The sequence below is a fragment of the Acanthopagrus latus genome, chromosome 20 (genome assembly GCF_904848185.1).
Source record: "Acanthopagrus latus isolate v.2019 chromosome 20, fAcaLat1.1, whole genome shotgun sequence".
Classification (NCBI taxonomy): domain Eukaryota; kingdom Metazoa; phylum Chordata; class Actinopteri; order Spariformes; family Sparidae; genus Acanthopagrus; species Acanthopagrus latus.
In genome coordinates this window covers 19,971,248-19,984,114 of record NC_051058.1, presented here as the reverse complement: position 1 = coordinate 19,984,114, position 12,867 = coordinate 19,971,248, and the positions used below count along the sequence as shown (strand labels likewise).

Genomic DNA, 12,867 nt, shown 5'->3' with positions numbered 1-12,867 from the left:
GTACAAGAGGAGTGTTATTTTTAATGAGAGGTACATTTTAGCAGCAAATAAATGTTAAAAAAAACCAGTTCAATCTAAAATAAAGGTGAAGAAAAGTCACTTGAGGTAGCAGACTGGTTAATAGTGAATTCATGTGGTGTCATTATCAGGACATTAGTTCCCGAATGGAATAACTCACGCCAACGCCCCCTCAAGCTCGAGTCGGAACAACAACATGGTTCTCGACTTGTCCATGTCCACTTTTTGACACGAATCTTCAAACTTCTAACTGCTATCAAGATGTTGTTATGGCGTTATGAGCATTTCCTCACAGAGTTCACGTCGTTTCCACATTACAGCTTAAAAGCTCATGAACACACTGAGGTCAGAAAATGATTTCCCAACACAGGGAATGGGACCCAAGGAGCGAATTAAAGTAGAGTAAGGCGCCTGCCTGACACAGGAGGAAAAAGCACTCATGCATCTCCACCGAGACCCACAAACACAACTGGTGCTGGTTGGTGGGAGGCCAGTGAGGGATCATGTCCTCGTCAGAACATCAGATTATCAGAGTTGAGAGTCAGAGAGTGCCAAATGCTGTACAGATTGTAAAACCCTTTAAAGCTAATTGTGATTCTGGACAATGTAAAAAAAAAAAAGGTTTTGTGACACGACATCAGGAAGTTACTCTCTCTGGTCTGTCAACACCTCACCAAAGTCAAGCGTTGTCACGCAAGAGTCTCATCTTGTGTCTGTACTTAAGTTTAGATTCATCCCTAATGATCAGCTGTTCGTTCCACTTGTTACGTAACTGAAGGTCAAGCAATAGGATTTAAGGGCCACTTACAGGACAATGGGTGTGATGGTGAGGAACTTGCGTGACGCGGTGAACTGCACGCCGTAGTCCATCTGCTCCCAGTGCGTGAGGAGGCGAGCCTTGCCCTGATCTGGGGTCTCGAACGGCGTCCCTTTGACGGTGTGAAGCAAGAGGTACATGCACTGCAGACAAGAGACACAAAGAAGAGAACTGACATGTAGACATAAAACAAAAATTGGGTTTCGTCTTTGCCATATTCATAATTTACTGTAAACCAAAACCGAGCAATAAGTCCCAAAACAACACGTGGATATGTTCGGGGGATTCCCAGTGTTAGGAGAGCTTTCAAAGCTCCCATGAAGGAGCTAATTAAATGGTATTTGCTTTGGTAAATCCATATGTTTTCTGTAAACAGGTGTGGCTCCTGACACCCTGAGGCTGAGTGAGCAAACAGGACCGCTAGCTGCACGGCTTGACTGACACAAAATTTGTATATGCCCCCGGAATATGCACAGACGGCATTTTTTAAATAGTTTTTTAAGAGAATACAAACTTTTACGGCCCCCAAAGTCGTACAAACACTTCTACCAATGAATGCACTTTAATGTTCTCTGTTATCTCTCTGTGTTACCCAAGTGTGTGATTGGTTGCAGGTGTGTTCTGCTGCGTGATGACTGTGGGAGTGTAGGTTGTCCAGGGAGCTGATTGGTCCAGCCTCCAAACCAGAAGCTAAAAGGCCGGCTCCTCTCAGTTCCCGTGGGCTCTCCTCCCTCTGCATCCGGCCGGACTGCCAGCATTACTGTTTGTATGTTTGATGTGTTTTAAAATAAACCTGTAAATCATTTGTTGCTGGTAATTCTTGGGAGATGGGAAGAAGGAAGTCTCATTTTCATTGTTGCGCCAGGGTTTCCCCGAGGCCCTGCTCGTAACACAAACTCAATTCCATAAAGAATACTGACAGAACAACTCATTTTTTTGCCATTGTTAGGCCTGATAGTGGCGTACTAGTGAGAGCAAGACAAACTGTATGTGATAAAACTGTAACAAGCTCACACTGTTGTTAATATTATGCTTTTCCAAGAAACTGCGAGCCAGCCAGACAGTTAGGTAATCAAAGCTCGTGATACAAGACTGAGGAATAACTCTGAAAACTAAAAGCTGGTTGAATCATTGCTGGCATCAATCTTTTAACAATGAACATGACTAAGGGGCAGTTAAGCCTCGGTGCAGAGATTTGTCATCCTCTGACTCCTTTGTTAAGTCACCTTCATTCACCACATCCAAAGGCCATTTACAAGGCTGCACTGTATGTGTCCTTCGCCGATATGACTCGTTCAACAAACGCCAAGAGAGCTGGTTGTGCTGGCGGTGTCTACAGGCCGCCTGCTGCACTCACCAGATTGTGTATGAGGTTGGTGAGGGTCCAGACCACGGGTACGCTGGCGAAGGGAATGCTGAGCAAGATGACGTGCAGGAGACCGATGCCCAGGATGTAAGACAGCCACATTCCTCGGCTGTTCATCACTCGGGTGTTGGGGTTCACCTCGCTGTGTGCCGTGCCCACGTTCATGATGGGACGCTACTGACTGTACGATGTACAGACACCAAGTGATCTTAGTCTGAACCCAGCTGGTGTGACTGTCTGTCTGCTGCAAATTAAACAGAAAGGAGTTATTCACAGATTGAAACAGGTCATCATGAAAGTTATAATCTAGTGAGTGAAGTGAAATTTCTCAGCCTTGCAGCGTTCGCCAAAGAAACTGAAGTGTCATAAAAATCAAAACAAACAGAAAATGGCTCCATACAGCTGGTCTGGTGCAACCCAAGTCTCCAGAAGCCCCTGAGATCCCAAACTGATTTGAAAATATATTATTTACACCCTTTTTTAAAGGCGTCTCTGCAGCCACTAAAGCTCACCCCATCTTGTGAGTGCACAAGCTCGACAGTGTTTCGAGGGTGTGAGAAAATGTCGTTTCAAATTAATTTGGGATCTTCTGCTGTGAAACTTCCAGAAATGTTTTGTGAAACTACATCCATCAGCATGTCTGTCTGAACAGTTATTTTAAGACTTATGACAGCAAAAGTGAACTTGCTAAACTGTCTATACCATCAAATATTCACTGAACGGCTTGCTTGCTCCTAATTTTCAGTGGAACCAATTAATTTATTGTTTATTTAGATCCCCGTTAGCTATTGTCCTATAGCTCCTAGTTAGGTCCACATACCAGTATTTAAATGAAAATGACAAAAAGAGCATGATCGTGACGGCTGTGTGATCATCATGTTTTGTTTTTGTTTTTTTACAAAAACCTGATGTCCAAGTCGAGGAATTCCAGCAAACTGTGACTGAAAAGTTTTTTTTAATTTAATCATATGGAGTGTTCTTGTGCCATAACTGATAGCAATTAACATCACATTAATTAAGGATTTTGCAAAACATGATGTGTCACTGTGAAAAGACTTATCAATACTCCTCATTATCATTACCCTAGTGATATTGATTTTTTTATCCCATGTGGACCAGGGTGCCTCCCATTTCATCAGCTTCAGATACTGTACAATAAAGCACACCTGCAAGCCAATGATGTCTTTGCGGCCAATGATATGAATAGAATTAACATGTAACTGAGGCTAAATGAAGAAGTGTGCTAATTGTGGGAAAGTGATAAAAAACTGCTGAGGAGAGCCATTATCTATCAGCTTCACAGTAAATGACTGACAAGAGTAAACAGTGTCATTCCAGCATGCTGTTCTCTCTGTTCAAAGCCGGCTACATAATCATCCGTAACGTGGCTACAAGTGGACTAGCTAGCTCTGCTGCAGTTAAAAAGTACACGAGCTAATGTGTGTCAGTTTTAAAGCAGTAAATAAATCATTACACTCACTGCAGAGGAAAAAAAATGGCTTCAACTCCGACCTGTACTGGCACTAGTCCGTTATCACACTTTGTGTCTTGTCGATGCCTCCAGTTATGTAAGTGATAGCATCACTGTGAGCCCGGCGAGCCTCCGGAGTGCCGATCAGTCATCCGGCACCATCTTTGAGCTCCGAACGTGCGGCTGCGTGCTGCGGGGCTGCTCGTGGTCTCACGATCACTCCAGACACTTTTCCTTCGTCTTCCAGACAACAGCTGGTGACAACACAGCACAGTTCATGACGGAGCGTCACCGACGGTCGTTTTTCCACGGCCGCTGTCTCTTTACTCGTCGCATTCTGCGCCGATTGGTCGAGATGTGTCACATGGCCGACGCTGACCAATCACGGTGTAGTGCGTTGAACGCAACGTGGACTACGCCCCCTTCCTACGTCACAGCGAGGGAGGGATCCGAAGAAATGGGCATGATTGACTGGATAACGGAAAAAAAATTAACATTTAAAAAAATAATTTCTAAATGCATTTTTCAAAATTTTTGACATTCATGTCCATTTTGAAATTTTTTTTTAGAAAAGTTTTAATTCTTTTTTTTTTTTCCTAAATGTTTTTGAATGGGAGGGTTTTATTTTCTAAGTAAATGGAAATTTGACATCCTTGAAATAAAGTTTAAAAAAAAAAAAGAAAAAGTGGCTCTAGAGATTTTTTATACACTATAAAGCCTTAACGTTTTCAACATTTTTTTTCTTTAGTTTTAGTTCATGACACAGCATCACCGATAAATTGTGACAAATTCATCATTTTAAAAATATTTTTAAAAAACATATATTGTTTACATTTTTTGTTTATTTATATAAAAATCTAAAAGTTATCTAAAAAGGTTTTTCTCTTCTTGACAAGTTTTGCAACATAAGCAAGCAGAAATTTCACACAAGTTCTTAAAAAATTAATCAGGCTCCAACATTATGAAGTATTAAAAATACACTTTTCTTTAGTTTTAGTTCATAACGGAGGGTCACCAGCAGTCGCTCCACATTCTGCTCTGGTCAATATGTGACACACGGTCAAAAGTGACCAATCACGATGCAGTGCATTGAAAAGCATGTGAGAGATACAAGAAAACTGGCATGACTGACTGGATAACAGAAACATTTTAACATTTTAAATAACAAAAATGAAATTTGTTTTGTTTTTGGTTTATTTTCTAAACATTTTTGTAAGGGAGGTTTTTATCTTCTCAACATGTTTTGCAACATAAGACATTTGACACCCTTGAAATAAAGTTTTTAACCTTACTTGTGCAACGACTCTGGAAAGTCACACCCACACAGAGGTTAAAAGCCTGCCAACTCCCCTCCAGTTAGTTAGAACTGAGTAAGCCTCTTGGATGAGAGGTGAAACATCTTCAAGAAACTGAAACAAGTCCAGCTGCCTACAATACAGCAGTTAGATCATGTTCACATGATCATACTGACAATGCTAATATGTTGATAGCAGGTACAATGTTCATCAGGTTCACCATCTTGGTTTTGGCTAATAAGCATGCAAGCATTTGTTAATTTACACTAAAAACAAACTAGTTAAACTGGAGTGCATACCTCAGCAGTCCCCTTTAATTCAGTAAGGCCTAATTCAATATCAAATTCACTAAGTATAACCATAATTTCAGATCACCAGCTCAAATTGCACTCACTCACAGATCCCAGCCACCTAACTACACCAGTAAAAAAAGAAAAAAAGAGAGAAATCCTGGATCCATATCCCTTTATCTGCATCTGCACTCAAAGTTAATGGGGGCTATTCCAGGTCGAGACCCATCCTCCATCTAGGTTTCCAGGAAAGTTATTATGTAATCCTAATGACAAACCAACCAACAAACAAACAGTCACGGGTGAATACATAACCAACTTGATGAAGTTAAAAACCTACAGCAAAGGTTGATGGCTGAGTGAATGTCCCTGGTGTGGGATTAATAAAGTTTGATCTTATTTTATTAGTCTTGCTGGTATTGGGTCATGAACCAAAGTGTAAACAGGTATTCTGAACTTATTGTAGTGCCACAGAAAAAAGTCAAGGGACCACCAGCAGAATTCATGGATATCCATCCAATAGCAGCCAAAACATTTCAGACCACAAAAATCAACCTTATGGCAGTGCCAGAGATAAAGTCAGGGGACCATCATGCTCTGGAGACCATGAATATCTATGTAAATTTCATGTAAATCAATCCAGTAATTGTTGAAATATTTAAGTCTGGGCCAAAGTTGTGGCACCGACAGACAGAATGACAGGCCGACAGCCATTTCTTTAGAGCTATCCACATGGCTAAAAATAAAATAGCTCGTACAGCTATCAAACTGACATAAAACAGAGGAGAGAGCCACTTCAGATTAGGCTTGGCATGCGTCATGGCTCTTCAGATATCATTCAAATTCTGGTCATGATGAGTTCACTGCCTCTGACGTCTCTCTGGGTAGCACTTGATACTCAAGTACAAAAGGAGGCCCTTGACTTCTTATGTACCCATGGCTAGAGGAGTCATTTCTAGAGGGAACAAAAAATGACTGATGGGGCCGATACTCTGGTCCCAAAATCAAAGATCAACAGTGTCAAGTTATAGGTCCCAAAGCAAGCCCCAATACTAATTTAGGTCCACAGTAGCCTGAGGCCAAGAGGGTCAACTGTGTTCTCCTGGCATGCGATGTTACGTGACACCCACTGTTTGTAAGGGTAGCCCTGTGATGAGTGGCAAGAAACAGGTTTGGCCGACTGACAGTGAACTCTCTCGTACGCTCATAGCCTTGGGTGCTATAGCCGTGTTAGCTTTGTAAACCTAGAGCTCTGCTAAAACTATGGATGACAGTACCATGAGATCATCGCTGGCACTGGAACAATGGCCAAACACATGACATTGATTAAAAAAAAAAAAAAAAAAAAGACCTCAGGAGGGGGCGAACGATGACGACAACAGATGCAATGTCAAGAACAACAAGTCGTCATCGGGATAGATTTGACATTGAGAGAGGTAATGTAGATTTAAAACAGAGACGGTACACTTTTCTCAAGTTGCGCGAATTATGGTACAACATTAACACTTATAATCTAAGTAATGAAATTAAATTGGGATGCTTTGCCATCTGTATCTCTTTTGTCTTCTGACTTGATCTGTAAATATTGCAAGTTTAAGCAGCATAAACATAAAAATGAACATCAAATTCTTTATACTTGTCTTTTTTCAAATAACGGTTATATTACTCCCTTTCACAATATGTACACTCAGCCAAGCAGGAGTGGGTATCTGATCTTTGTGGCAAGAAAACTTACTGACGATAACAAAAAAAATCAACCCTTCAGTCCTGCAGTCATATCCATTTCTTTACAACCACATATTTATGAAATATATTTAGATACATTCCTCTGCAGACTACAATTCTCCACCCTTGTGATGCACACTGGTCGTCTGGCTGAGCCTCCCCAGACGTAACCTGATGCCATTTAATAGGACTCATGCACTTTTGTCCTGGCATCAGTGGCTGTCTTCAACTGTCAACTTAGATTAAATTCTTTGTGTCGTTTAGAAATAATTCATAAAACTTTATCTGATAATCAACTACAATTTTAAAACCATAATACTGTACCTAACATTCAGATAGTTCCACACAGACTGGACCAGGACCAAAATTTGAACCCAAGAACAATTACCTTTACGTAACAGTTGTCATTGAACCGTTCCAAAAACTTTAACTATCTATTTCTTGTTACACCATTGCTTTTATATTATCTTGTGCTTGCACCAATATACAGTCGGTCGTACCTTCATTATAGCTAATGGTTTATTAGTTGCCCCCGGTCGTCAAATACTGATGCCTTGGGTTGGTAGTTCGTGTCGGACGCCAACCCAAGCTGAGTTTTGAGAGAGAAATCATTCACTTTACTTTTGGCCCTCATGCAGCTTGCATTAGTGACAAAAACAGCTGGCTTTACAAAAAAAATTCTGAATTCTAGGCTGTTTATTCTTTGTGGTAGCAGAGATTGCAATATTGCAATGTTCTTGTCTGGGGAATATGGTCTTAAATCACTTGGTGCACCATCTGTCAGTGTAGTAATTTTATCGTAACAAACTCACCAAGGAAAAACAATCTTCTCGCTTGTTCAACAACTTTGCCTTAATTAATCAAATCACATTTGTAATCTATAGAGCATAACGCTCATTGTTTTGTAGAAAGTGACGACATACATTCTGCTCCTGTTTTTAAAGCAATATAAAATGTGAAATACAAAGATTTCCTTGTTTTTTTTCTTTTTTGTACAATTTTAAATTGAACAACTTGACTTTCAGTCACAAAGAATATGAATATCTGAAGGTATCAGTTCATGACACTCACTCATCACAATCACTGACATTTTATTGACTAATTGTTTAATATAATACTGGTATTTGCAGCTCTAGTCATATGCCATATGTCTCTGTCACATTAAAGGTTAATGATGCTTACACGGCATTTCATTTACTGATTCTACTTGACAATAAAGACCCTCTGATGCTGTGTGACCAGCAGATGTCACCATCAACACACCCTGAACAGGTTCTCCAATCCTGGAGTCTTTGTTGTGATGCACCCTCAGTCATGTAACTTTGACTCAACCACAGTGGCGCAATCAAGATGAAATGTATATAATAATTAATACTAGTACATTCTGTCTGTGTTTTACATTTTACTACTAATCTACCTTGTTTCCAGCATCTTCCCCATAAGTGCATGTATCCACACAACTGAGTACTGTACAGTTAATGTTTATGATGTGATAGTGTCTTTTTCATAAACGCATTTACGTGATAATTTTCACCATCTAAAATGAAATGGCATGCTTGTAGTCTGCACAATTGATGCTGAATGCTTAATCCCTGTTCACATAAAGCACATAAACAGGTATCAGCAGGTACACCTGGCTGAAGTTAATGCAGTCTAAACCAACACTTCTTCAGTAACTCAAACCTTCATGACAGTCAAAATATGCAGTTTGTGTTTTGATTCAACTTCATAATCGTTTCAGAGGTTGTAGTTTGCGGTGTGTTGCTTTATACCGAGAGGCATTTCTAATATTTTGTCAACCCCATTCATGTCAACCAGGGTTAAATCCTCCACATTTAAAGGATTAAATGAAGCTATAGCTGACTAAAGTATGTGTAACAATCAAAATATGCAGTGTTAACTGTATTCATCTTTTTGTGCTTCTTGTATTTTGTATTTCTTTTCACACTTCCTGCCGACATGAAGTGCTTATTGACTTTCATGAGGTTGTACAGGGCCAGAGTAGGAATTTGTTCAAATTCATCAAAGCTGGTGAAAAAGGAACACAAAAGAAATATTCCTGTAGATCTTCTGCAGAGCTAACAGGTAAGACATCTGCTGTATATATAAATATACACAGCTATTAACATGAATGTGCTCTTCAGGTCGATGGCATTGCAGCTTGAACGGCCTGTAGATGAGCTGGATGTGACAGGAATGACACTGCTGGGGCACTTTTCTCCAACAGGAGAGGTGGACTTGTGACCCAGGCAGGCTTGGATGATAGCCTCGCTGGAAAAGGCTGACGCAGGGAGTCCATTATTGCCCCTGGAGGAAGCTGAGGATTAGAACACCAAAGAATTTCAATAAAAGAAGTGTCTGTTTGGGGGTCGGGGAGGGGCAGAAGGATGGTGGTGGTGGTGGTGGGGTGGGGGGGTTCCCCTCATTGTCCCAACGGTGATTGAGAGCAAGAGGAGGGGAGTGGGACGGCATTGTGTTTGCAGCTCCTCTGAAGAAGGTGGTTATTAGGGGGGATGGCTAAGGAGGGGTGAGGGATGGGGAGGCTGTTGACTCTTCATCTTGTGTGAACAAAGTCTCTGGCACATAGCCCTCTTCTGTCCCTCTGTCCTGGACTCCCTTGTTTACGAGTGCCATGAATTCTGTCCCTCTCGGCAGGGACCCCCACCAACTCCAACCTGCACCGCCGCACATTGTGGGGCTTAAGTGCCCTTTAATTAGGCCGCCTCAGTGTCCGGCTGAAGACCGCTGAGGGTTTAGGCTCTTCCCTGTGAGACCGTGCTGAGCAGCTCGCACACACACACACACCAATAGAGCTTCTCTCACACAGCCGATGGATGAAGTGTTTGCTGCTCTAATGAAAAAGGTTTATTTGGGGGGGAGAGGTCTTGTCGTCTTTGTCCCCTGACTTAAGGAGTTCTCACAAAGGCGTTGATATTATCTCTAACACTCTCCCATTTCCAGGACACATTAGCGAGGACTCTGAGGTGAGGTCTCCAAGCACCAAGAGGACTTCCAAAATTCCCCAGATGAATCATGACACTAAACACGATGCACTTCCTGTACAGACAGAACTACGCACCAGAACTTTATTACCACTATCTGGTGTCAATTAATCGGGCAATTACTTCACAGATGGAGGGGAAAGTAAATCTGATTCCCAGTCATGAAATTTCCATTTCGAACATTATGTAGAGGAGCTTGAATTCATGCAAAAATATGTAAAGGAGCCTTAATTCACATAAATTCAACCATCATCCGCAAACACATGCACAGCTTTGTCAATGTGATGGAGCACATTTCATTATCATAACAGCAAAAAAAAAAAAGAAGAAGAAGAAGAAAAAAAAAAGCACAGGATCCGGAGTCTAAAGGGGGAGGTGGGCAAGAGGCATTGGGAATTTGCTGAACTGCTCTGGCAAAATGAGTAATTTCTGGATGCCCCCTTTGTGTGAAGAGATTACAGGGTGAGGGCCCTGAAAGGAAGAGGCAAAGGACGGATATAAACATGGGAGCAAGTGGAATAAAGTGAAGGATGGAAGGAGTGAGAGACAGAGAAGAATGATGAAAAGAAGTTTGTGAAGGGAGCAGGGCAGGATTGGGCGTGTTCAGAAACTTTTTCGCTACAGCCCAGTGTGTGTAGATACCCTCCTAATCCTGGTTTTATTGGCTGCCTGTGTCCAGCCATGCCGGTCGGATTGAGTAGGGAGGGTAAAGAGGTGGGGGGGCCGAACACATGTCCTTCTTTGTGGTAATAGGCTGATTAGGCCTGAGAAAGAGCCGGACCTGGTTACGGCCTTTCTCAGGTCACCGTAGAAACCGGCCCGGTAGGGGACCTCTGTGTGCGCCTCCCCCTCCTGTGCACCTACTGATGCAGACACGCAAGCAGAGGCCTTCCACTGCAGAGAAAACACCACCACGATGAGTGTTGTTGAGTCACTGTTCATCTCAAGATCAGGCTCCAACGTTCTTGACCTTAATTGCAGCTGCCTTTCCAGACAGTTCGCATTGCACTTGTGGCCTCAACCTGGGAAACGTGGTTTCAATGTTGTTCAGATGCAGACCGCAGACTGATTCCTTCGCCTGGGCTCATAAATTAGACCACTGTCACATTCCCCCCATCCATCCCTGGCCCTACACACCGTCTAAAGCTCCTACAGAGCAACTGTCATCCAAATCCTGGAGCTGAGCTCGGCACATTTCTGACGATCACAACAATGTTCGTGATCGAAAGCAGACCTGCCTCATTGTCAGCACCGCGATGACATACCGCAGCTTGACTGGAGGCACTGAAAAGTCATCTCTATTGGTAGAATGTAGAAGACTCCCCACCACGACTGGCTGGAGAGCAGGCTCACAAAGATATCTATCAATTAATGTCACATTTAGAGACTCGGCGAACCCCCCCCGTCCACTCCTCTCAAACAGGGCGGTAGGTCGAGTGCTGCTCAGTCACTGCCTGTTTCCCCTACCTTCTTTGTGATGGAGGAATAAAACAGAAGGGGTGGAAGAAGGGGGTGCACTCCACTGCTGACCTCCAGACTGTGGTCACTGTGCTCTCTCTCTGCGGTGGGCACTCGGCCTCCTCTCTGCAGAGTGCATGATCCCAGCCCCTGCTGAGCGACCTTCCAGCCCCCTCAGTCCACCGAGCTCACTCACGCCCTGCAGGTCCTCAGCATAGAGACCACGGGGCCCCCGGGCAACTCAGATCAGAGGGAACTCAGACATGTTGCTGACGTATAAATACTGTTTAAAACCACTTCATAGCAACAACAAATATATTTGAGTCACCTGCCACTTTAGACGCATCATAAACCCTAATCTATGACTTAAATACTAAACTGTGTGCTTTAAAATTAATTCCATTCATTTTTTTGGGGTTGCTACAATATTAAATCAGGATGAAATCAATAAAACATCTCTTACTATGTCACTGAACCTATTATGACCTTTCTTACTTGGAAACAGATCTCCCAAAGGCTGGTTTCCATATGGCTCCGCACACTCAATCTGTTGTGAAATCTATCATGTAATCCATCTGGTCTAATGACTTGAAAATGTATTTTTAATCAGCATTTACTCACATTTTAAATTATGTGTTCAAAACAGCCTCCAAATCTAGTTCATTAGTTCACCTGGGACCAGTGTCCAAAAAAATCCTTTTAGTGGTTATTTGGCAAAATTTTGAGTAGTATTAATCTTCTCAGAAAATACTGCAATTTAATTAAACAAAGATGTTACCACTGACAACGAGGGCTGCGACTTATTTTTGACTAATCTGTTGATTATTTTCACAATAAATCAATTTGTTCCTCGGTTTACAAATTATAAGAAAATGGTAAAAATGTTGAAAAATGTCCAGGACGATGCTCTCAAATGTCTTGTTTTGTACACAACCCAAAGATGTTCAGTTTACTGTCACAGAGGAGGAAAGAAACCAGGAAATATTCAAATTTTAATGACGGGAATCAGAGAATTTTTGACTTTTTTATCATTACATAATACTCAAACTGATTAATCGATTATGAAAGCAGTTGGAGATTTATTTAATAGCTCACAACAGATCTATTAATCGTCTGGCAACATCAGTCTCTAAAGGAAATGGAGCAAAAGAAAAAAATCTAGCAGCGAACTGGCCGGTCGGTCAAAATAATCCAGATGTTTAAGGAACTTTCAATAAAAAGTAATGTTCTGTGAAGTCAAACATGACATTTACACTGATGAACCCCTTCATTACTGCTTTCAAAACATCGTCTACCATCTCTAACAGTCACTCTTTCCATGATGCCTGGCTGATAATCCTTTGAGACAAAACTCCTCAGCAGATAGTCATCACTACAACTGCGTTTGTTTGATCTCTGCCGGGTATCTTGTTTGCATTCGTCTTG

The 12,867-nt window shown here is 41.9% G+C and overlaps 1 protein-coding gene across 9 annotated transcripts in view; it reads right to left on the bottom strand.

Annotated features, from left to right (window-relative positions):
• The window catches only part of ormdl3 (ORMDL sphingolipid biosynthesis regulator 3), a 199,607-nt gene that overhangs the window by 176,279 nt on the left and 10,461 nt on the right, over positions 1–12,867 (bottom strand). For 5 of the 9 annotated variants that reach the window (XR_005071893.1, XM_037081937.1, XM_037081943.1 and 2 more), the window contains exons 3-5: positions 3,682–4,143; positions 2,193–2,445; positions 827–978 (exon numbers count right to left, since the gene is read on the bottom strand). Coding sequence is in view for 8 of the 9 variants with exons in the window: in XM_037081937.1 (XP_036937832.1) it covers positions 827–978; positions 2,193–2,366 (326 nt within the window). In the remaining variant the exon portion in view is untranslated. The remainder of the gene's footprint in view (positions 1–826; positions 979–2,192; positions 2,446–3,681; positions 4,144–12,867) is intronic. The other 4 variants (XM_037081939.1, XM_037081938.1, XM_037081940.1 and 1 more) reach the window with 4 other exon arrangements.